The 25,942-nt window shown below is 41.3% G+C and overlaps 1 protein-coding gene across 5 annotated transcripts in view; it reads left to right on the top strand.

Annotated features, from left to right (window-relative positions):
* Nucleotides 1–25,942, top strand: part of myo16 (myosin XVI) — a 112,607-nt gene that overhangs the window by 46,901 nt on the left and 39,764 nt on the right. For all 5 annotated transcript variants that reach the window (XR_002746001.3, XM_023267289.3, XM_023267290.3 and 2 more), the window contains exons 5-21: nucleotides 216–324; nucleotides 3,048–3,172; nucleotides 3,303–3,428; nucleotides 6,597–6,672; nucleotides 9,313–9,463; nucleotides 9,611–9,761; nucleotides 10,306–10,416; nucleotides 13,828–13,893; nucleotides 16,152–16,279; nucleotides 17,777–17,882; nucleotides 19,047–19,164; nucleotides 19,774–19,921; nucleotides 20,721–20,838; nucleotides 22,806–22,923; nucleotides 23,694–23,765; nucleotides 24,646–24,787; nucleotides 25,476–25,548. Coding sequence is in view for 4 of the 5 variants with exons in the window: in XM_023267289.3 (XP_023123057.2) it covers nucleotides 216–324; nucleotides 3,048–3,172; nucleotides 3,303–3,428; nucleotides 6,597–6,672; nucleotides 9,313–9,463; nucleotides 9,611–9,761; nucleotides 10,306–10,416; nucleotides 13,828–13,893; nucleotides 16,152–16,279; nucleotides 17,777–17,882; nucleotides 19,047–19,164; nucleotides 19,774–19,921; nucleotides 20,721–20,838; nucleotides 22,806–22,923; nucleotides 23,694–23,765; nucleotides 24,646–24,787; nucleotides 25,476–25,548 (1,938 nt within the window). In the remaining variant the exon portion in view is untranslated. The remainder of the gene's footprint in view (nucleotides 1–215; nucleotides 325–3,047; nucleotides 3,173–3,302; nucleotides 3,429–6,596; nucleotides 6,673–9,312; nucleotides 9,464–9,610; nucleotides 9,762–10,305; nucleotides 10,417–13,827; nucleotides 13,894–16,151; nucleotides 16,280–17,776; nucleotides 17,883–19,046; nucleotides 19,165–19,773; nucleotides 19,922–20,720; nucleotides 20,839–22,805; nucleotides 22,924–23,693; nucleotides 23,766–24,645; nucleotides 24,788–25,475; nucleotides 25,549–25,942) is intronic.

The following is a 25,942-nucleotide window of genomic DNA, read 5'->3' as shown; positions in this document are numbered from 1 at the left end:
GGTTATTTAATGAGTTCTTTAAGTCGCTGTATTGTCTGTTAACATCTCCATGGTTCTCTTCAGGTATACGCCTCTGGGAAGTCAAGATAATTAGTCCCACTTTATCATCGATTCAAGTCTGATGAATGGCCCAAGCTAAAATACAGTTTGTTTGTGTCTCCTCTGCCGTTTTTTTTTTTTTTTTGTTTTTGTTTTTTGTGCCCTGTGTCTGGAAGGCGGGAGTGAACATTCTGCTGCAGGACATCAATGGAAACATTCCGCTGGACTACGCCTTCGAGGGAACAGAGACCAGTTATATCCTCCGAAAATACCTGGAGGAAAATGGTAAAGCTCTGCACACCTCTTGTTTATTCTGTGTCACACAATGAGAGAAAGACAGGAAGGTAACTTTATAATTTAATATTTAATCCACTGAACCCCATGCATCATTTTTCACTTTTATGTATAGTCCTGCACCTCTGTGGAAACAGCACAACCATAGAACCACACAAGGTTTTCTGTGCAGTACAACAAAGTACTGATGCCATAAATCTAAAAAAACAAAACAAATGTTACATTTATTTAATTAGAATTTTGCACAAAAAAATTTAATTAAAATTGTTCGACATTTTTCCAAATACCCACATGTTCAAATGCTGGAGAAATTTGTACTGACTGACTACTTACATTTAAATTTGTTTCTCTTCTCTACACTCTGCACAGCCTGCAGTTCATCCCAGTTAAGCCAAAAAGACACTGAATTTTTATGAAATGATTGTTGGTTGCAGCTGAATCAATAAAGGCTTCTTGGTTGTGCCAAGCTGCACAGTATTTTTTGTTTTTTTACAGAATCTGGTTTAAGCAAAGGAATTATTTCTGGTAAATTTTTGAATGAGACATGTAGAGTGAAATGATTGTGGCGAATGTCATGATTTTAAGTTTAAATTTGGTTAAGTTTCCAGACTGAGCAGCAAGTAAAAGAAGAGTAGTTCAAGGACCATTGGAAAATTTCTTGATTCTGTCTGTTTTTACAGTTTGTGTCTCGACAGCATGCCTTTCAAACCTGCTCACAGAAGGTTTCAGGCATCCAGGTCATGGTAATTCTCTGTAAAAGGTAGAAGGAGCATTTTTTCTATGAAGTTCCTCTGAGGTTTGAAGGGTAATTTCCACATTAGCCCTTCTCAATCAAATTGGGTAGCTCCCTTTCATGTTACCACAGCCCTTTCAGGAAAAAAAAGATGAATTCAGCATAATTAGTAAATATTTCATTCTGTAAGAGTTAGAATGATGTAAATGGCTAATATGCATTACCTGCAGTTAAACATGAGATGCTCTGTGTGTGTGTGTGCATGAAGGTGAAGTACACCCACAGGCCTAATGATGGCAAATTGTGATTGGGGCATTTGCCTCCCACAGAGACGAGAGAAGGTCAACAGTGGAGCTGGGAATAGAAGCGATAAAGGCACAGGGAGAGGAAAGTGGTAGAGGCAGAGACATTAGAGTGACAGAGGGAGAAGCTGGGAAAAGTGCCAAAGAAATACAGAGAGACATGCAGTGAAAGAGGAACGGGAGTCATGCTGACAAAGCTAGACAGAAACAGATACAGACAATGATGGAGGGTTTTCCCTCATCCATCTGCCATTGGCCACACATGAGCATCACATGACAAATGCAAGCTTCAGACTGCAGACGGCCAACTCATCAAAGCTCAGACCACCCGACACACACACACACACACACACACACACACACACACACACACACACAGATAAAGACTAATTCAGTAACTCCCCAGGGGCTGAATTTTTTTGAATCTGCTTCTATCTGTCAGCCCCGGTGGTGATCTTTTCCCTCCTGCCTACCTGCTGCTCCTCTGGGTGGGTGGGTGGGTGGGGTATCAGATGGCTTTGCCACCATGAGACATACTCTTACTCACACAGGCTCTCTGTTGCTATAGCAACTTGGCTGGAAGTTCTCTATCCCCCTGAAGTTTATGTGGTTATGGGAAAGCACAGCTTGTCCATGTGTCTCTAGATTAGGAAGAAAATGGGTAAAAATTAAAAAGGTGTTTGTTTTTATTTTCAATTATGCCACAACATAAAATTCTTGCAGATTCTACTGTAATTCTACGATCCTGAGTGGCTTGTGTTTTATGTTTCCTACAAGTTCTGGCATTGTGGAGACAATAAATTCTCTTCTGTTGCCGTAATGCTTCTAAGAGAATGTGTCACATACCTTAAAAACCCTGAGGCTGCCATTTGTTTTGCGAAGACAAACTTATTGATTAACCGATTCAACTAGTCTATTTGGAAAAGTCCCATTAGTTTGTGCCCTGGAGCTTATCTGAGTGAAATATAGATTGATTGATAATCAATCTACGCTATTACAGCAACCAAAGTTGGTCACACTGTGTGTGTTTGTGTGTGCGGTGCATTGATCTTAATAGCTTGCGATACATGCCCTTGTAGACCTCTGTTTGTCTGTGTCGACCAAGTAACAATGGCCTTGAATCGTTCAGGTTGGTGTTTCAGTGTCATTGTTAGACATACGGCCAGCATCCTCCGAAAAATCATATGTTGTAGCTGTGCTGTGAATCAAAACTGTGACACTATACACCCAGTCGCAATCACATAACACCATGAAGAACTCTAAGAAAATATAGTTAAGCAGTTTTAACTCTTTTAACAAAAACCGGTCCCAGCTGGGCAAAACATGCCCTTGAATGTCAGGTATAAATATTTAAAAGCTTGTTTGACATTTAGGAATGTATACATTTTTGATTGATAACTAGGAAGTCACTGCTCCTGGCCAGTAAACAGTCATAACCTTTCATTTAAAATGCAATTTTTACATTTAGGTTGTCTAAAAATGAAATCACAGAGGTATAGTGTGCTGTTTTTTCTTTCCTTTGGACAGGCTACCTGTTAAATCCATTTCTAGTCGTAGTCCAACCCTCTGCTAATCATCATCTGGTCCCAGCTTTGTTTTAACTCACAGAAAATACTATTTGTTTTAGCATGACAACTGATTACTTACATTAACAGAAATCTTTGACTTGTGTTTTTAAGGTGTGGATGTGTCATCTATGCATGCCATGAAGACACAGAGGCCCAGCACCATGTTATCTGATGTCAGGCAGCTTGTAGCCACAGGGGGAAGCCTCAACCAGCCCAACGATGAGGGGGTTACTCTGGTAAGTAAGGTCACACGTGTGTCACTATCTGGGATTTGACATTTATAACCTTCCTTCAGTTGTCTTAACCAAACTTTGCAGTCTTACAACTCACCTTACAATTTCTTTTCCTCTCTCTCTGTCTCTGAAGCTCCACATTGCATGTGCCAGTGGTTACAGAGAGGTGGTGTCAGTGCTGCTGGACAATGGAGCAGACCCTCATCCTGCTGACAACAACTTCTGGACCCCTCTCCACCTGGCTGCTAAATACGGACAGGTAACTGACAGCTGCACAGACATGTCAGGATGTTTTCTATGTTAATTAAGCAGAAACACCAATTTCAACTCATCTAGCTGCATCGATTCCAGTGTGATTGCAGCCGTTAATGAAATAATGAGGAAATTATTGATGTATTGTTCCTCAGTGAAACTTGCCTCTAGTTACATTGTACACATCCTGATAAACTGCTCTTTTTGGGGCTTATTGATCAGAAAGAGTCAAACTGCTGGCACAGAGGAGAACTGTATATGCATTTGTTTCAGCCTTTTAGATTAGCAGTTTAATGATCTCTCTTAGAGGGGAGGAGATTGATTTCCAGATGGGCTCTTGGAACAGGATATGAATAGGATCTGGTGGTTTGGTGAGGGTCCAGCTATGAAGAGGGGGAAATGATCGCATTCAGATCCTGCTGACCCAAGTAGATATTTAATTATGTTTTGGGCTGTGTTCTTGGCTGCTGACAAAGAGAATTTTTTCATTTGGTATTTGGAGTCACTCGCTTTGGTTCATCTGTCCTCAAGCCATGTTTTTTCCTCACTAGAGTGGGTTTTTAAAAATGACTTCCTTCCTCTGGATTACCTCGCAGCCTGTTTCATTTATACAGATCTTCTCTTTTCATCTTCTCCTCTTACACAATCCCTTTCTGCAGTTCTTAGATGATCAGATGATAATTAATTAGCAGATCTCAATGCACACAGCCAGACTGCAATTTTATAGAATTGAATATTAACCTTTCATGTGGTCCTTTTTGTTTTTAGACTTTCTGCGTGCACAATTACACTATGTGTGTACGCGTGTGTGAGTGTGGAGTGTGATATGTAAGTGTATCTGACTTCAGAGTGGCAGTCCAGAGGATTGGAGAATCGATTAGGTTTCCCTTGCAGTGTTAAATCACCTCAGCCATCGGCTCCTCTATGGTGCCTTTGCTTTTCCTCCTGCATACAAACTACTTCCTGAGCCTTCTTAACATTTACCTTCTGTGACCTTCTTCTTATAGCTCCTCTGACAGTGACACAGGAGTAACACAGGACTATGTGAGGATTATGAGTCCCAGATATGTGTGTCTATCCAGCCAACTGAATCCCTAGTTCAACTAACAGGAAGGTCTCTGGTATGAAGCAGACACAAACTGTTGCTTGGAAACGCTCGCCGGCAACCGTAACACTAGCTGGTACATTAAACCCAAAGACCCCTGCTGCAGTGTGGCATGCGTTCTAGACTGACCCTTTAAGAAGATGTATGACCCTATTACTGCAGCTAATTAAGCTTCCCTCTCTTGGTCTTGTGATAAGTTAGACCTTGGCTCTCGGCTTCCCTGGTTTGAGTCAGGCCTTTTCAAGTTACGCTCTCTTGAGGAAGGAATTTTTAAATAGTTTTGGTTGGAATTTATAACAAAAAAATGACAGGGAGTGAAAATACAGCACTGCTGGGATTGGATTAACTGTTTCATAATGCCGGTACATGTGAAAGCTGTGGTAATATAGCAACGGCAAAAATTTATATGACAGTTTCATTTTCAGAGGCTTTTTATTCTTAATCTCATGATTATTTTTTATGTCAAATATCATCAGGACATCTGGGCCCTTTACCCAAAACTACCCTGCTGTCTGTATGAATCTACGTCCACATTGAGGCTTCTTTGTCCCCGTTGAACCCGATGTACTGATAACCTTTTCCCTGGTCCTCCTTTAAACTCTGGCCCACTGACGAGTTCAGATCTTGTGGTGCCACTGACGTGTTGTCAGTATTTATAGAGTGTGAGTGCTGCTGACAGGGTTTGTGGGCAGCAGAGACGCTGTGGACTTGGAGCTGAACAGCTGCTGGCATGGGTCGCTCTGCTGAATGTGCTGAGTCATTTTCCCCTGTACTTCCAAGATGTCTTATTACTCTGCTGCATTACAAAGAATGTCTGCTACTTGCAGAGCAGTTTGAACTGTGTCTTGCATAAAAGTACGTTGGTATGTTTAGTGTGAAACTTAAATAAAGTCTGGGGACTTGCAGAACTTGTATTAAATAAAGCCAAGATATCCTGAACTCTAGTCCCTAACAAAATTATATTACAATGTGTTAGACCCTCCGTGATTAATAAACCGTTTCTTTCTTGTGACTACCATATTTAAAATATTTGAAATCTTGGAAGCGAAGATTTCATCCATCCTCCAGGAACTTTATTAAGCTAGAAGTGCAACTCCTGATGATGACTAAAATAAGCTTGATGTGTAGAATCAGTAGAGTGGCCTTTTATTGATTTTTATTGATATAATTTAGATTTTACTCAAGTGTCTGGAATGCCCTTTGAGTGAGTAAACAATAATACATTGTACATGTCATTTATTGGTTTTTAAGGACACTTTTATGTTTACTTGGTAGTTTGTCCTACATGGTGGCTGCCTAACTAAAGCATAATTATTAGATTTATTGTTTAATACTCTCTATACAACCAGGAACTGCAAAAATGTTTAATATATACATGATTGACCTACAGTATTAAGCTCACCTTTTAAACAATGTTTGCCTTGACACATCTATTTCTGCACTGAGAAATAATAAAAATGCTTTTCTGTTCTTAGTAGTTTGAGTTGCACTAATCATTAATAGGTATTCAGATTACACAGTGCATCGTGTGTTTGATGCGACTGATGTTCTATGTAGGCAAAGGTGGTGTTAAAAGGGAGAGTGCAGAAGATAAAGGAGCAGTGAGAGGGAAAGACAGGGAGACTAGATGGAACAATAGAGGACAGAGGTGTCAGCTGTCACATGTCAGTGTGTGTGGAAACGAGCAGAGACAACTGTGGGCTTCTTCCACTGCGGCATGTGATGGAAGATAGGCTCATTATTAAAGGATCTCCTCAGTCGGAGGCACCACTTGTATGGACCTGTCATGTGTGACACTCGCTGTCTGCATGTTGTGCTTAGTGCTTAAATTCCAGGTCAGTGTCACAGCATACCATCATACATTTACATATCTACGCTTGTCTGCACTATAGCTGTAAATGTGGGTGTAACCTCCACATCTCTCTTGACCCTGATCTTCAAAAGCAACTGAGAATCTACAATGATTTTTTTTCTTGTTTTTCTTTATTTTATTCATTTTTTTTGTTCTTGTACTGAGCTTTGCTAGGACGTAATGAAAATGGATGTGCGTGTTTCTCCCCTCTCTTCCAGACAAGCATTGTTAGCCAGCTCCTAAGGCATGGAGCGAACCCCACTCTGTTGAACTGCAACCAAGACAAGCCCTCCGGTAACGCATTTACACATTCGCACAAATATACAGACACACAAAAATATGGCAGCTGGAAGAGGCAAACACATTGAAGCAAGTGGGAGGTAATGAAGCAAAGGAAAAACTAGCAGAGAAATGAATTTTGTCTTATTCCACTGAGCCTGTTCAGATACATTAATAATCAGTGTGATGATATAAAACACAGACTCATGCACACACAGCCACGTATGCAGTGTATTCAGTAAATGAGGTCTCTTGTGAGTCTTTTTGCGCATATCTGAGTGTGTCTGCAAGCGAGACCTCACTTCTTAATGACTGAAAACATTAACACCTTTCGTACGCACATAAACACATGTCTGCACTAATTTAATCTGGGTGTTAGCAGTAATTATAAGAGGGTGGTGTGAATAATTTCCTAATGGGCATGAAGGTAACATATCATCATCAAAAAGCATATATTGTTATTTTCAGTAATAGAAAAACACAAAAATTGACATTAGAGGTCTAAATTAAGGCAATTTGCACCACTTATTTTTTCCGGTTTTGACTAGATCTCAGCAAAACCGTCATTAGTTGCAATTCAATACACTGATCATCGGAAAATGATGCCCACTCCTGATGTGTACTATGATTCTCGATCTCTTTAAAAGTGGCCACCAATATACACTGCCCAGCCAAAAAAACAAGTCCCACACTAATATTTTGTTGGGCTGCCTTTAGCTTTGAGTACGGCATTAATTAACGGTGGCATCGTTTCAACACGCTTCTGCAATGTCACAGCATTTATTTCTGTCCAGAGATGCATTCATTTTTCACCAACATTGTACATTGATAATGGGAGAGTCTGACTGCTGCGCAAAGTCTTCTCCAGAACATCCCAAAGGTTCTCAATGGGGCTGAGGTCTGGATTCTGTGGAGGACAATCCATCTCATGCTCCCTGAACCACTCATTCTCAATGTGAGCCCCATGAATCCTGGCATCTTCATCTTGGAACATGTCCATGCCATCAGGGAAGATAAACTCCACTGATGGAAAGACCTGGTCATTCAGTATCTTCAGGTAGTCAGCTGACCTCATTCTTTGGGAACATAATGTTGCTGAACCTGACCAACCCCAGATCATAACTCTAACCCCCACAGGCTGGTAGACACTAGACATGATGAGTTCATCACTTCATCCACCTCTCTTCTTACCCTGATGCCCCCATCACTCTGGAACAGGGTAAATCTGGACTCATCAGACCACATGACTGACCACATTTGTTCCTGGAAGATGATGGTTCACCACTATCCTTCAGGTTTTAATAATGCGTTGGACAGTTCTTAACCTGATTTTAGTAGTTTCAGAAATGTCCTTAGTTGTTTTCTCTCCTTGATGCAGGCAACGTGTTTTCAACTCTAAAGAAGGCAAACAGACAAATAACTGACAAAACCCTCGCAGTTGCACGCTAAACCTGCATGTTAAACCGCTCAATATGATGATGGCAGAGGCTGACATTTACTTCAAAGACTGACCACAACTACCGTGATATTGCTCGATTTCAAGCTATTCTATAGGGCAACAGCTGAAGAAGATAACACTCCAAGAGACATACCACTATGCCAGCAAAAAGCTAGGAAGAAGATGGCAACATGTAAACTTTGCATGTGTCAGATTTTCCAAGAAAAACTGCTTTGGCACTGTTTTGACATGATAAATGTATAAATGTAGACACATTTGTTCCTATAACATGGAGAATATCTCATACTTGTGTAATTTTACCCAGAATAACTTGCTTAGTGTCTCTCTGGGTGTGATAGTGAAGTGTCCATTTACATATTTATATGCACATTTATTCATGTTAAAGTTGTATTGAATTTCATTCCCACACATAAACACACAAACTTTAAAGGAACTATTATAAAACCAGCCTTTGAACGAGTCTGCTCACTGTAGTATAGTCACTGTAAATGTTAGTGGTGTTTCCTGTTTAGTTGTGATGGATGGTGTCATATGCAGAGGGCTTTGGATTTACCTCGTAGCCTCTCTATTGTTGGATAAAATGTCAAAGCTGCCTCCAACCATTTACTCCCACAGTTTAATCGCGCCTCTGGCTGCCTCACTCGGCTCCTAATCAATAGCTCGTTCTAGCATGTGGACCTAGAAAAGATGTGAGACTGACACAACCCCCCCCCTTCCACTCGGAGCCCCGTGCTCCTTCTTTAGCAGCCACATGATGCGAGGAAGACAGCGCAGGAGATGGGCATCTAGGGGACTGTCTGTCACGCAGAAATAAAAAGACAGGATGAAGCCATTTCCCTCCCTAGTGCCCTCTTAGACCTCATTACGGACAAGAGGGGGATCTTAACTGGATTGATCCACGGTGGGGTTCACGTTCTGCACCAGTGAAGGATCATCCACATGAATTGGGAAGGCGAGGGCGGGGTAGCTTGATAAATGAACAGAAAGGTGAACCTGTGGAGCGTTGTAGTCTTTAGATAACAACATTAACACAACCTCTGTGTCTTCTCACAAATGTCTTTACTAGAAGGTGCAGAAAGCGGAGAAGATCTGTTTTGGCGCTTACAGTTCTGACAACTTTGTCAAATTAAACTTATCTCTGTGAATTTCACAACAAATCCCTCCACTGACAAACCCATCTTGTATCATGTCGTTAGATATTGCCGTGTCAGAGCCCATCGCAGACATGCTGCTGAATGCAGAGGAGAGCTGGCTGCAGAGACTGAAGGATCCTTCTGCTCCTCTACCCTCCACTGACCAGCGATACGATGGCGGCTCCCACGATCTCAACACTCCCGTCAAGAACTTGTAGGTTAACAGTTAATAAATGTTGTCTTATGTCACTTCCACATAATGTATATCATGATTTTTTTTCCTGTCTTATGCTTCACTTTGCCCCAAATCTTCTTCTACTTTGTCTCTTTCCCACTCCTTGACTATCCATCTATCATACAGAAACCCCCTGGGTCTATCTATTTCAAAGCGGGACAGTCTGCTGGAGAAGTGTGCCATGTTCAGAGAGGCAGGTGGAGCACTCAGCCGACAGCCCTCTCAGGATAATGGCCTAGATGGGCCTTTCAGCTCTGGAGCCAGCAAACTGGAGCAGGTACCTTGTCCTCTTACTGCTCTTATACTACAAAAAACCCCAGTAAGTGCACACGTAAAATCAAATATCCACAGGGGATACACAAGAAGAAGGATTTTCCCATGTTACATTTGTTTCTTTAGCTTGTTTTTATGATTAAAGAAAGAAGTGAAATGGTAAAGAAACTCAGCTCCAGACCATCTTAAAATGAAGCTTTTTTACATTATTATCTATTTCAAATGGAAATATTCACTGCACATTTTAAATAGAGTTAATGTACTGAGTAGTACATCCTGTTTACCAGATATATATTTAAGCATTTTAGCAAAGAGCACATTTTGTCTCTGCTTCACAGATGACATTCAGAAAGCTCTCCAAAGATGTGCTTTTGTACATCCTTGAAATAATTTCACAAGGCCGTTCCCTGTCTCCAATGGAAGGATAAATAGGGGCTAATATTAAAAAAAATCTGTCGGTGAAGAGTTTGATTGGAACTAATATCTGCAACGTGTGGAGTACAACTAGAAATCGCTCTCAGAGATAAAATCTGATGTATTTTCTTCAGGTTAAGCTGATGCCTCCAGCCCCCAATGACGACCTGGCATCCCTCAGCGAGCTGACTGACAGCAGCCTCCTCTATGAGATGCAGAAACGCTTTGGCAACGATCAAATCTACGTAAGACTTCTCTGTCCTTCACGAGGAATCCCACTCATATTGCTTTAAACACACAGCAGAACCCAGAGCGCACACAGAACACAGCGAAACACAGTCTCTCGTGTGCATAACTGGGGCACTCTGGCTGTTTATTTGTAGCAAAGTGTGGCTTATGGTCTGGGAATTTCAGGGTGTGATGTTTGGATCACATCACGCAATCTTTATACCCATGAGCTCAACAGTGGCTTTCCCTCTAGCAGATATACAAGTGTAGTGAAGTGTAAACATCACACGGCGCATTACAAATACCGTACCTGTTCTCCTGAAGGCTGGGATGTAGATTATATGATCTTTATCACGTCTAATAGTAAGAATTTTTCTGAATGTAGCTAGAGGATGATATTCTATGTGGCATTTTATAGAAAGAGCAGAACAAAACTATGAAATATTGCCTATGTAGTCAAGCTCATGACTTATTTCTGTGTGCCATTGACTTCCATTGTCTAGAGTCATAAACAGGCTGCTTAAAACATGTCAGTTTGCACATTGTTTGACAGGGCTTCATGTATCTTCACTCCAAGGTGCACATGGACACGTTATTTTATTCAATTCTCTGGACTTCAAGCAGTTTTTGGGTGTTTACTGACTGTGGGCTCCTTTTTCACTGTATCTCTATGGAAACAGCACAACCATGGCTAGAAGCAGAGAGAAGGAAAAAGTGTGTTTTGTGCAGTATAACAAATGCCATAAATCATTTTTAAAAAAGTAAAATTTCTTTGCTTTTTTTTACATTATAAATATTATATATAAAAAAAATGAAATTAAACACGTACAACATTTTGCCAGCCGTCCCCCAGAATTACCAATATTGGGGTAAAATTATGGCTCTTCATACTATAGATAATTTACTGTTTACATTTTGACAACCTCTGCACAGCTCTAGAAGGATATTTCACCTTGCTCAACAACTTTCTCCACTATCTACTGTTTTTGATTTATTTTATTGCTCAGCTATGTTTTATTTTTGCTCTCAGTCTCTCTGATTTGTTTCAGTACTTGTCTCCTTTCTGCTCTGTGTAAACACAGCCTTGAATTTTTGTCTATGACAGTCGAGTCACTAATGGCTTCTCAGCTTTTACGGAATCAGGTGCAGTTTATTTTTGGTGAATTTTTAAATGAGACATGCGGTGTAACATGATTTTGATTAAATATCACGATTTTAAATTTAGATTTGATTAATTTTCCCAATGTAACCGAACAGCATGACTTCTAACATGATTAGTTTAAGGATTGTCGGAAAATTTAAAGTCCAATGATTCTTTCATTTATTTTTTTATTTTATTTTGTTTTTACTGGATCTGATAAATCATGTTATTTCAGCAAATTTGTAAAGGAATTTTTAATAGAAAATATACCTTTCGACAGTTTTGAGGTTCACATGAGTAAGATAATCCCATGTATATTGTCCTGATGCTGTAAAAAGTCACTAGAGGATGACATTCATTTGATTAGGAAACTGAAACTACTACCCAACAACATACTGTTTGCTCCTGTTGGAGCAACTTTTGCTTAAGGAAGAAAAGTTTTAAAAAAACAATTACAGATTTGGTCCTTGATTAACAAAGCACAAAAAAAATACCAAACAGCACTATTTTTAACCTGTACATTTTAAATAGTCACAGTTGTTTGTAGTTTGTGAGCTAATTAGTTCCCTTTTTCAGTTCCAGCCAGCTGACTTCTTGTGTAAGAGTGGTACCTGATTCACACACAGACACACACACACACACACACACACACTCTCACACACGTACTTACACTGGTGACAATTGCAAAATCAATATCATTTAGATCGATTGGAAAGAAAAATCCATAACTATATTTGAGAGTAAAATGCCTTCATCTCCAACAATGGGTCCATTTTATATCCCCGTTTTTTTTTTTTTTCTTCCTCTCCTTTAAAACTATAGTCTGGCTCCAATGGGGATGGAGCTCTATAAAGACTGGAACCAGATCAATGTGGAGCTATCGGTGCACTCTCTTCTCCGTGAAGAGGCAGTAATAGTCGGTTATTACAGAAGCCCAGATGGGCGGCAGACAGTAGGGTTGGTCGCAGCAGGACACGAAGATAAGGGGACGGCAATGAAAGGAAGTACAAGTGGTGGATGAAGAAAAGAGAAACTATTAGAATTCAGAATAATGAGGGCAGGAGGCAGGAGGTGGAGTCCATTTGGAAGAAATGGTGAAAAGAAAGGGCATTGAGTTAACAAAGATGGAGATATCTGATCTGTATAACACATAGGAGCTGGACGCAGTCATGCGTTGTGCATCTTACTGTTTGCACCAAAGGTATTTTGAAACAGAACCAGGTGAGCAAATATGGGCTTGATTCATCAAAAGTAGCAAAAACAGAGGTTGTTTGACTCCTCCCAGTTTTGTCTTTCTTCGTTCTGTCGCTAATGTGCTTGACCTTATGTGCAGAATGGAGTGAATAGTAAGAAATAGGTGAACAGAGATATGGTGAAGGACAGAAACGGGGGGAGAACAAAGACAGTGAGTGCTCCATATGTTCCCAGCAGGGTGGTCAGAGCTGGGCTTTGATGAGTGGTCGCTGCCTTCTGCCAGGATAGAAGCACCGGTCCACCGCTAAACCCCCGAGGAGAGCGGCAAGGAACTGGGGGAAGATGCAACAGAAGACGCTGATGAAGGCTGGATTACTGACAAGCGCGTCATGAGATTAAACTACAGAGTTGCAGGGTGAAAGTGGCTCAACTTGTCACCAGACAAGTTGTACTTTGTTAAAAAAGAAACAACAGCAATAGGACAGTAATGTGAATTTGCTGTGTGTCTTCAGGCAGTGGGAATTTGTTCGTCATTAACCTTGAGCCAGGGCCTAAGGACAGAGCAGCGTGTTACAGAATGTTAGCAATGCCTGCGCTCTCCCAGGGGACACGGCGCTACCTTTCAAACTGCCTCCGGGGTTTCTTTGTGAGAAACAGGGAGGTTAGCAGTTTAGTAGAAAAGGGTCAGAAATTAGGAGTTGGTTATTTTTATCTAAGTGGCCTTGGGGTTTGTGTGTGGGAGGACAGATTTGTTGTCTTTATTAGAAAAAGGTCATTACTGAGGTTATCATTGGAAGGGCCTCCTTGACCTTTCCCTTCCACGACATTAGCATATCCGTATAGCAGTGGAAACACCATGAATATTGCCATTAAGGAGGACAGAGCAGGACAGCAGTTCTGATTCCAGGTCGGTGTTCGCTTCAGGCGGCCTGTGAGTAATTTTAACCCAGCTTCAGCCCTGTTCATGTCAACATGGTCCGTCAAAGCAGAACTCTGCCACGTCACACACAAACGATTTTATGATATTAGATGTAACTCCTAGTTTTCAGCTGATTTTTTGTTTATTAAAGTGTGTTTTTCTGCTCCTTTTTAGACTTACATCGGACACATCCTTCTGCTGGTGAATCCAAACAAAGAGCTGCCCATCTATTCCACTTTGGTAAGACCACATTTCACCTGAACTTACAAGATATGCTACACTTATCTATCCTCGTGTTGAATTTACACATGACAAAAACATTCGATAAGCTACAAACATGCAAAGTTATATCATGAAGGAGGCATATTTGAGTGTATAATAAGCAAGGCATGCACAGATGAAATGGACCCTGTGGTTGATAAATAATGCATTCTTCCTGTTAGTGATACACAGCATAAGGCTGACTCTGCATCAGCCAGGAAAAAGAAGGATCCACTTTAGGTAACACAAACACTACTCCTTGTCAGACTATTTCACTATTTCCCACCAGAAAGAATTCTTTTTAAAACTGTATCACAGCATATTTATGCAACAAGAAGCCTGTCAACAAATGAGGAAGGGGCTCTAATTCTGTATGATCATTTGTTAAATGCTGTACTATCAATCAGCAACGGTGTGTGTGTCAGCTTATTTTAAATTGGAGATAATTCATTTTGAAACAACTGAATTAGTGCCAGTCAGAGGCTGTGGACCCAGAAGGGGGTTGTATGGAGGAGGAGGAGGAGGTGGCATCTTCTTTTGCCTTGACAGAATGAAGCCAAGCCCCCCTCTGGCTGTCCCATTCCTGCCTCTGCCTGGATTCACTCCAGGCATCTCTACCCAGCAGAGAGGATGTGTGGAGGATCAGAGAGGAGCCAGTGTGAGAAGGACATATGTCACAACATGTGTGATCTGCTGGCCGTCTGTCGCCCCTCTGGACTGCTGGTCCACAACACGTCCTCCTTCCCTGTTCCACGGCCACAGATACAGCACTGGCACACATGCTGGGGTTACAGTTCAGTGTGATAGACAACAGATGGTTCACTGTCTCATGCTGTACTCTTAGAATGTGTTAAACAAAATCAGAGCCTTGTGTATATATATATATCTATTTCCTCTTGGGCTTAAATCACACAACAAATGTGTTTTCAGAAGCTTTTTCTGAATATTTTAATGGATTCTAGTGTAAAATGCAAATTCTTAAATGGCTTAAATGTGAAAATAAACTATTTGTAGAGGCAGATCTTTATTTACATATAACTAAACCGAGGAATAAAAAGGTCCACATTAGAATTTCCTAGAATTTGATTGTTGTGACATTCTCCCAACAGCATAGTTCGTCATGAATCCCAAAATAAACATCTTCACAACTACTTTTGATCAAACGCTTGTCAGTGTTTTCATACAGCAGTTGAGATCTGACAGCTCAGTGTTAACAGATGATTTTTAATTTCACCTCCTGGTAGTAATAATAATAATAATAATAATAATAATAATAATAAATGAGACTTGGGCCCTGATAAACACATTTAATTAACCCTCTAAATCCCAAGCAGTTTCTGTCACATTTTAACTCAGTGTGGGTAAATTTTTTTCTGCAATATAAATTCCTACACCTTTTTGAAATCGCACAACTATGGTTAGAAGTAGCGAGAACTCAGATGTATCTTTTGTGCAGTATGACACCATTATAAGGTCGTAAATCATTTTTAAAAATTTGGAATTTATTTTGTTTATTTTACAAAAGTTAGGAATAACTTAAATCAGCATATACAACATTTTTCCCAGTGCCTGCAGATATTACAAATACTGGAAGAAAAATTGGGACTCTACATACTATAAATATTTTACTACTTACATTTTTAATTTGTTTCCATGTTTGTCTTCTTTTCATGTTCCTGTCTGTGTAAACACTGCCTGCAGTTCAGCCTAGTTCAGTCAAAGAGTCCCTGCATTTTACGTGACTGTTAGTCACAGCTGAGTCACTTAAAGCTGCTTTGTTGTGGCAAAGAACTCCAGAGCTTTGTGGTTTGTTTGTTTTTTTACTGAATCTGGTTAGTACAAAAAGTTCATTTTTGGCAAATTTTTAAATGAGACTTTGAATAAAGTGATTTTGGCAAAATACTACAGTATTAAGTTTAGATTTAGTCCAAGAAAATCACATGATTATTTCTGTTTTCACAGTTGATTTGGAAAATTGCATCAACAAAACATACCATTGAAGTGTTAAGGTGTTCAAAAGGTTCAACTGATGCCAGTTTTAAGCCTTCTTAGGTTGAATGTCATGATTATAATAAGGTGTAAATAACACCTTTTTTGGGAACTTTTCAAACACCTTCTCACACTCGCAAAGAAAGTGATACCCACGATGGTTTCGGTGTTTTGCTGCAACTTCATCCTCTGTCTTGCTCAGCCTGGGTGTGTATCCACGTTACATAAGGTCTGCTTCTCTTTGTCAGGTGAGTCAGCTGTACCTGAGCTCTACAGGTCGTCTGTGCTCCTCTCTGCCTCCTCACATCTTCTCCTCGGCAGAGAGAGCTTACCACATGATGCATCAGGAGAGACGCCCACAGTGTTTCATCTTGAGGTACAGCCACCAGCTCCAGCTCCTCATACATCACTGAGCTGCGTGCCGTATAGTTATGAGACAAAAACGTCAGCAGAGTGGTGGGAATAATCGAGGCTAATAGCCGGCCACCTGCTTTGTCCACACCCCTTTCGCCACACACCTGTTAAACGCACCCTGAGAGATTAATGGCTCCCAGCCTGAGCTGAGCTGGAGGCCCGTTCAGCGTTCACGCAGAGATGGATGTTTGCTGGGAGCTTTGCCGCGTCTTGCTTTTTTGTCCTCGGCTGGACTGGGGCGGCTCTCTGATTGCAATTAAATCCCGTTCCGGCTCTCCAGTGACATTCCCGCTGAGTCGTAACCAGTCTGGCAGAGAGTTAATGCACCCTGGCTATAGGCTATCCATCTCACTCACACACACAAACACACATGTACACAGCAACATTGTTGTGTGTGCTCACATGTACACACGTTTCCTCCGTTGCTCTCCTTAATGCGCTTTATCGTCGCTTTTCTTGTTTCTCTTTTGGTAAAGCTTTCTCTCGCGTGGTGTAGCTTTTCACTTTATTGACACACATGCCCAGAAGTAGACACACACATACACTCTTACACTTTTACAGGCAATCAGTGTCCAACATCCCCTGAGGCAAGTGCTCTAACAAAATGCCCTTGAAATCTAATAAAAACTGGTAAATGAAAAGACAGTGAAAAGACCCTTGGACTTCACACTCAGCAGGGCTGTTAGTGGGAAATATAGCTGCACACAGACAAACAGCGCATCACGGCATAGCGCGGCCATTAGTAAAGGCTTCTGACCTTCTGAAGCCATCTGCTTGGTGTTACTATGCAGGTCTCAACTCTCTGCATGTCGGTGAGTGTCAGTGCATGTACTGTAGAGGTACCTTATGTCAGACTTCATATCCACTCGATAGAAAATTAAAAAACAAGGGCCTCCGGTGCCAAATAAGTTGTGGCATTAACAGTGTGCTAAAAGTGGCTGTGAATGTAGCAATGTTAATGGCATTAGAAGGAGTAGATTTCAGGGGAGGAGGGGGTCCTTTAAGGGATGATGTCATGTGGGTGGAGATGCTAGACTGAAGTGACACCTCGATGACTAACATCTCACACCTATTCTTCTGAGACACATACACAACAGTGCAACACAAAGATGCTTGACTTTTGTTTGGATTTTTACTCTTTTATCCTGCATGTATTCATTTGTTTTTTTTAGTTCTCAGTAAGTTTAAAAAAAATTAATAAAAACATGGTTATGTGAGAAAATAGTGAACCAATGCAGAAAAATATGCATACACATTGAACACTATAACAAATTGGCGACATCTGCATATTGCCATGTTAGTTAATATTACATTGTATTGATGAACTAGTGAAATTACTACCTTCACAGAACACTATGATGCAACTTTATTGTTCATCATACTGGAAATTTTGTGACTACACCTCAGCAGTATAAAACAGAGACAGTGAAAGGACTGATTGTTGTTTGTGTGTCTGCAGTGGTGAGAGTGGTTCTGGGAAAACAGAGGCATGTAAACACATAGTGAGACACCTGACCGCCCGCTCCAGCCCCAAAGGCTTTATGCTGGAGCCCAGAATGAAGCACGTAAGTCTGGACATATCTTATCTGCAAGACACTCTCTTGTGTTTTACCCTTGGAGCAGTCAGTGGAACATGTGATGACTGTACATCCAGGGTGTACGTCATAAATCCTTTGTTGCTCTCAAAGCCAGAATGCGAAAAAATTATCTTGCAATACACATTATTAGTTTATTTCAAGATTGTTTAATATTTGAGTGTTTCTCCTGTTCTCTCACTCTTCTGATTATTTCTTTCCCCTTCAATCTCTACGGTCAAGAAAAAATCAGATAGCGTGCAGTGTAGTGTATTAACATATCCTGCTGTTCTTTTATTGCAGTGACAGAAGAGATAATAGATATATGGATTAGCACACCACAGTATGGGATGCTTACTTGTAGTCTATTCTTCACTTCTTGATAGCTGTTCATTTGTCACATACACCATAGGAGCAGTCAAGCCTTGTGTTTGATTGTGTCAGCATTTACAACCTTAAAAGGAAGTATTGAGTTTTAAAAAATTATTGTAGTGTACAGAAAATCAAAATATACCCATATCCCCTTTGTGGCATATTTTCTTGTGAATCAGTAGGTTATAATCCGAAAGCATTTCCTCGAACAAACAGAACAGAGAAGCATTTTCTAGAAGAAAAAGGGAAAAAAAACAGTCAGAAATAAATACCCTCCCGCTCTTTAAATATGAAAATGCAAAATCATATTAATGTGTGGAAAAAGCAAACAACTTTTTAGGTCACCACACAGTGCGTTACTGCTTCTGGTGTTTCCAGTGGTGGTTTTAGGTTTGATCCTGCTGCTAACACATGGTTCACCTGCTCTGCACTCAGTCTAGCTATCAGTTAGTCTATCAGTCTGCCAGTTGTGTAACAAAGCAGTGTGTAGCCTGGAAGGGCTGCGCTCTGATGAAGTCATCGTTATGTAGTCGATATCTGGGTCAGCTCACTCTCTTATCATTCTGGGACACAGAAAATGCTGAGTGTCCAGATAATGGATGTATATTGACATCTAGTGGTAAAGGGTAGAATAGAAGCAGGGCTGCTTTTTGTCTGGAAAACAGATGCTATGTGTAAATTAAATGGAGGTTTTACGGAAAAGAAAGTACTCTACAATGAAAATCCTTCTTACAAACACTGTAAAACAGTGGTAACATGTAATTTGGTTGATGGAATATGCAGGTGAACTGTATTCTGGAAGCCTTCGGTCATGCAAAGACCCAGAGGAACAGCAACTCGAGTCGCTTTGTCAAGCTGCTGACCATCCAGTACTGTGAGAAGAGGAGGACACTGCTCAGAGGTAACCTGAACTTCTGTCACCATAGCATTATCAGTATGGTTTACTTTCAGTTTAATTCAGATTTGATCCACAATACAATACTTGAATCTTCAAAATGTCTACATTCTTGTTCAGTTTTGCTATAAATATAATAAAATATACATTTATTAAGAATTTTCTTCCACAAAAAATGATCTTAGTGATTTTAATGAATGTAAGTATTACCAGAATAACCAAGGAAGTATTTTTCACAGTCTAGATTGTTATTTTTTATAATAATGGCGTGTGATAATGGCTAATCATTATGATAATAGTGCATTGACCATAGGCATGAAGTACTCAAGATTTGCAATACATCTAACACAGTCCCATAATAGTTCAGTAATGTATAGATCAGGTGCACAGTAGTAAAGCACCAGCAGGGGGCAGTAAAAGCTCATATGTTCACAGTTGAATTTTTTTTTTTTTAAGCTCCATTTTGTCACCTTACTCCAGTTCATTTAATTTAATTTAATTTTAATCAATGATCACTGGCAACTTAGTAGCGTTTACTATTACTATAATCAGTACTGTTGAAATGTGCTTTACATTCTTTTGTTAATTAAGTATAAACCATGTTTGATTGTTAAGCCCGTCTGTACACCTACATGCTGGAGAAGTCCCGTCTGGTCCACCTGCCTCCTCAGCAACACAACTTCAGAATCTTCTACCTGATGGCTGAAGGTCTTTCAGCTGAGGAGAAGAGTGCACTTTATCTCAACAATGTCCTGGCTCACAGGTACGTGGCTGTGGGGTGACAATATATGTGTATACAGCATATATGTATATGTGTGTGCGTGGCGGGTAATCGGGTCGATAAAAGTTGTCCAGTTTTGTGGTTGGGTGCTCTCTCACAACCTGCACTTGAGACCAACCCTAACAGTATAATACATTCATATTTGATATCTTCAAGGACAGTGAGTAAGTGTGTGTATGTATACATATGTGAGTTTTTAAACAATTCAGCAGTGGTGTGTATGTGTACAGCCATGTGTGCAATTCTTTCCTTTTGTCAGATTTTTATTTGAATCTGTGTTGTTCATCCCAACTCGTGCATCTTCTTATTTGTAGAAGTAACGTGCAACTGAGTTACCGTCACTATACTAAGAATCCACTGCTGCACGTCTATTGTGATAACCACTGATCTCAGGCGGTCTGTTTTGGAGTCTGAGAAGCACGCCGGCTCTTCTGGCATGACACCAACCCATAGTATCTCAATTTGTCTCTGCTTGATGTGCGTGATAAAGTTCTGCAGATTTAAAACCCTGTTCGCCCGTTTTCCTCTTGCTCACTACAAACAGTGGCTGGAACTGAATGTAACTGTACACAGAACTGCCTCATAAATCTGTTGGATCTAGGTCTCTCTCATCCATAAGATATTCACATAAATTCCTGCCGAGCACATGGGTACATATTTGGATCCAGTGCACCTGTCATTTTAGACTCAGCCTCGCTTTGTTCTTTGTATTTATTTTTGTTTTTGTGCTTGTCTGAAATATTTGTCGAAGTTGCTCCTATCTTTATGTCCTTGCTTCCAGGTATCTCAGTGGAGGACTTGCAGGAGCGAACCCTCCGGTGGCTACAGCTTCTACCCAGAGCAGGGAACACGTTGCGGCAGTCAAGCAATCCCTGCGAGCGCTGGGCTTCAACAAGCAGGTATTGATTTGCGCAGCCTTCTGTTGAGCCGAACGTTACTGACAGCTGGGAGATGTGAAAGTGTTGATGTCACAGACCCTGAAGCAACATGCCAATTATTAGGCCGTTGATGAGATTTTTCACCAGATTTTGGTTTCTTAGCCCCGAGTCTAGGGTTGGATCCTCTATAGGATGGAAACTTGTCCAAACTCTAGAATCACAGAGTAAAAGTAAAAACTAAACTAGTTTGGAGCCTTTGAGAAACCTATGAAGTTAAATATTTTACATTTTTTGACCAGAATGTTGTCCCAGGAATACTACACATTCACATGATGAGGACTGCCCAAACATTATTCAATTATCAGCCACTGAATAACAGATTTGATCCTGAGGGAAGTCAAGGACCCTGTTCCCAATTCGAGCACAAGAATCATTTGATCAAGCATCTGTTTAATGGCCACATTAAATGTGTGACCAAATGCAGGTGACAGGGCGTTGATTTATGCCCACAGCGAGCATGTAGTTTGCATTGGTACAGTCCGTCCTGTGCACCACCAGCTGTGCTCCCAGCCCCATTATCAGCTTCTATTCTTAGATTCCCAGTCAGCCTCTATCAGCAGTGAGTGACCATCATCTCACCTTTTAATCCAGCAGCAGTCAATACACACAGACAAGGCATCCAGGACAGAGGAACAGAGCAATAGATAGCAGTATTATCAGAGGGCACTACTGTCCACTGGATAAGAGAGTGAGGCAGAGAACCAGGGGCGGGGGAGTCGGAGCGATAGACCACCCATTGGTCTCTGTCTAAGCTCTCATCAGGGGATGACTCCCAGTCCAGACCCAAAGGTCAGTCGTCATTAACGCTCCCTATCGCTCCTTTTTCTCTCCCTCGGCCCCCTTTCTTCTCCCCCCTGAAGTGGAGTGGGGGGGGTATCTATGTGTATAGAGTGTCAGACAGAGACTAATGCTAGTGTTTATCTCTGAGGTATCAGCTCCAATATCCTGTCTTGAGAGAGTTCACACGCAGACATATTCACACGCAGACATATTCACACGCGCACACACACGAGCACGCACACACACGAGCACACACACGAGCACACGTCTTCAAACTCAAACATCCCCCCTCTCAGAGATTCAGAGCAGCGGGTAATGGGGTATTCCATGGAGTGTCCTCTACTCAAGGGCACGAGGGAGAGCGTGGCAGAGGAAGGGAGGAAGTGTGTGAATGGAGAGAGGAGGGCTGACGCATCACAAGTGTTGGATTTTCTGATATTCAAGCATTCGTTTGGCATTTTGCAATACAATTCTAGCTATTCTATATTTGTCTTGTTATCTTGAAAATCCAGAAATGCGTAGGTCATTCTCTCAATGCTGTCCAACTTTTCTACCCTGTCTGTTGCACTCAGCCCATTTGTTCCCTCTAAAAATGGAAATCTTTGAACATGGGTATTGAACAGCTTTTTTTAAAAATCAAAGTCGTTCGCCAAGACAGTTAAACAGTGTATTTTTAAGCAATTTTTTAAACAGTTGTTGCTAGTGTACTTGTTTGGCACTATATTCAGTACCAGGATGCGTGTAGGACTTGTATAAAATAAACTCCAGGGGTCATTGTAATGAAAGAACCCAGCCACTAGTGTGAAATTGTGGTAAATTTATGTGTTTTGGACAATGATACAAGTCTACGACAAGTTGACTAAACCTAATATTGTAGTTTTCACTCTTTATTCTTGCCAGAAGGACCATTCTATCATTTTTTCAGGTCTTTTTTTGTATTTGTTGACATGATGACAAGTGTAGAATAGGCTATTTGTGTCCTTCAAAGTTGGACTTAGCAACAACAACCTTTTATGTTGTGCAAGTTTTTATTGAGCAGTGAAAAATGTTTCCAGTCTTTCAAAATTGCACATCTCCAGCTTGTAGTAGTTATTACATTCTGTCTAACTCCCCCCTTTTTCCTCTTTCTTGTTTCAACTTTCTGCTAGGAGGTTGACTCGGTGTTTACGCTGCTATCTGCTGTGCTCCATATTGGGGATGTACGTTTTACTGCGCTGACAGATGCCGATACGGCCTTCCCGTCTGACCTGCAGCTGCTGGAGAGAGGTCAGTGCTCCCCCGGGACCCAACGGAGTCCACATTTCCACCCTGTGTTTAGGTGGGACAGAGCGAGGGAGGAGGGTTTCATCGCTTTAACTCGTGTTGTTTACCTCATCATCATAGCTCCTCCCTCTCTCTTTCTCTGCCTCGGTGTCCTGCTCGGCAACTGGCCAGCAATAGATAAAGGCCAGACGGTCACCTGTTTGGTAAGCCACGTTTTCTGCCAAAACGTAGCCATGGTGAGGAGAGATCGCCGCTACACACACCGTCTCCCACTAATGGTCTCAGCCTTTTCTCTTTGTCTTTCCTCCCGTTCCCTCATTATGCAACCGCTACATGTGCTCCTGTGACCTCTGACCTTTTTGTTAGATGGTAAACAAATGACATCAGCGCCTGATTGGGGAACAAGCCACTCGTTGTCAGGGGAGATGTGATGTCATGACTGGTGATGTCAGCAAAGGGGTTTCTGGGTTGCTGTCACCTGTTTTTTTTTTTTCCAGCTTGTTTATGAGTTCCCTTCCGAAATCCAATGATGACTAATTGCTGCCAGCTCCACCAATCGGTTGAATCAACTGTCGCAGGGTTCAGGATGTTGTGCTGTCAGCGTGATATCATCATCAGAGCGGTGCCACAGCAGACTGGGTTCTGGGATGTTATCAGCGCAACCTCTCTGATGCTCAGTTAATGTTTAATGCTGTTATTTTGATGTTTTTCCATCCTGTTGTCACTTCAGCTGCCTTCGTTTTTTTCTTTTTTGTCTGTTTTCCTCGTCATAGTTGCTGGATTATTGCAGGTCTCCTCCAATGACCTGAGCGCTGCCCTCACCTCTGATGTTCAATACTTCAAAGGTATCAACATACCTGTTTTTGCCTATGTTTGACCCTCCTTGTTACTTTGACCAGATGAAAAACCTCCAGTTATATATTCTGCTTTTAATAAGGTGCAGAAACTTTGCCTACACGCTGATATGTAGGGTCACTATGACATGTTTCTACCTGGTAGGAAACCATAGGATAGACCCAGAACACACTGGCGAGATTATATATCTCATCTGGCCTGGGAATGGCAGATGAGTCGCTAGACGGAGCTTGAAAACTTCCCTGGAGAGAGAAATATCCAAACTAGGATGCTTTAATTCATATAAGCAGCAGATAATAAATGGATGAACAGATGTATAGGTTTTTGTTTAGAAACAAAATAGTCACCTATTGGATACACAAGGACAAATCCCAACAAGGGCTGCACAGTGGCTTGGTGGTTAGCACTTTCGCCTTGCAGCTAGAAGATCCCTGGTTTGTGCCCCGGCCTTCCCGGGATCTTTCTGCATGGAGTTTGCATGTTCTCCCTGTGCATGTGTGGGTTTTCTCCAGGTTCTCCAGCTTCCTCCCACAGTCCAAAAACATACTCAGGTGAATTGGTAACCCTAAATTGTCCATAGGTGTAAATGAAAGTGTGTATATGTAGCGATAGATTGGTGACCTGTCCAGGGTGTCCTCTGCTTTCGCCTTAGGTCAGCTGGGATAGGGTCCAGCCCCACCGTGACCCTAATGAGAATTAAGTGGTATATAGATGATGGATGGATGGAAATCCCAGCAAGATTTTTTCCTTTCAAAGATACATGAATATTCTCCTGTGAAACCTTTACCATGACGCCTATTGTCATGTGCTATCATCTGAGCTGTCAAGTGCCAGAAAGTGTGTCCTCACGTCCCCCTTTTTTTTTGTCAGGTGATGTGATCACACGGCGCCACACGGTAGAGATGTCAGAGCAGTACAGGGACCAACTCGCCAAAGCCATCTATGGACGCCTCTTCAGCTATCTGGTCAACGGCATCAACGACTACCTTCAGGGACAAGATGACAGCATTGGGTATAGCTGTGTGTGTGTATGTGTGTGTGTGTTTTGGGGGGCTGGTTTGTGTTTATTCACATGTGTACTGAGGGTTGTGTTTACTATAGATCATGAGAAAAAATTCCTTGGAAGTCCAGACCGTTGATGTCTGTTGTCACAAAAGCTACCAATGAAGCGTCTCTGTCACTCACTCAGAGCTTCGTGGAGAGACAACACTAATGTTGTAACATGACACATAGTTTAGAGTGGAGCTTTGTAATAGTTTACATTGCGTGGCATGCAGGTTTAGGCATGTGCACGGAAATGGGAATACTGAGCAGAGATGAAGGACACACCCAAGGATTACACAGAGGTCACAAACACACAAGAACTTAAATACACACACACATACTCCCAGGTGAAGGTCATCGGATCCTTGCTCTTGTTGATGTTGTGAAGTCTTATCACACTTTGACAGATAACCCAGGCTACATCTTCTGGAATGTGTTTGTGCTTTGCCTTGTTTACACACCGACCACAGAATGTAATAAATTTGTCAACCACGCACTCATGGCACACCCCTTTCAGATGTTATTGCACACACACACTTCACATGAGCATGATAGTTCTTGTCAAAGTCACACAAGCAGAAAAGTTCTCACGTTGGTCCTGGAAAATAAAAGTGGTCATATAATAATAAGCCTTTCATCTGTTTATTTTTTTCCAGTGATCCTGCTTTGGAAATTGGGATCTTGGACATATTTGGGTTTGAAGAATTCCAGAGGAATGGATTTGAGCAGGTGGGAAAGTGTTTTATTTTTTCCATGTCAGTCATTTCCAAAAAGAAAAATAAAAGTAAAGATCGATGTTATGTTCCTCCTCCCGCCTTCGAAATGACAGATTATTCCTCCTAATCAAGCCGAATACATTCCCTGCGGCTGTACTGAGCTACAAAAAAAAAAACTCTCTCTAAATAGCAACTTGTAGTTTCAAACAGATCCTAATCAAATTGTGAAAATATTTGGAGCTCTTATCTTATTGTGGCTGGACCTTTTTGCCAGTAATTGTAATGAATGGGGTGAGGTCTGTGGCTGACTGTGGCGTGATTTCCAGCTGTCCTCAGATGAACCGTTGACACAATGACTGACTGTGTGCAACATGTTAGCGTAATAGGCAGCTTCAAAGCAGCGTGTG

This window comes from Amphiprion ocellaris, chromosome 11, assembly GCF_022539595.1.
Source record: "Amphiprion ocellaris isolate individual 3 ecotype Okinawa chromosome 11, ASM2253959v1, whole genome shotgun sequence".
NCBI lineage: Eukaryota > Metazoa > Chordata > Actinopteri > Pomacentridae > Amphiprion > Amphiprion ocellaris.
This window is presented reverse-complemented; position numbering and strand designations above follow the sequence as displayed.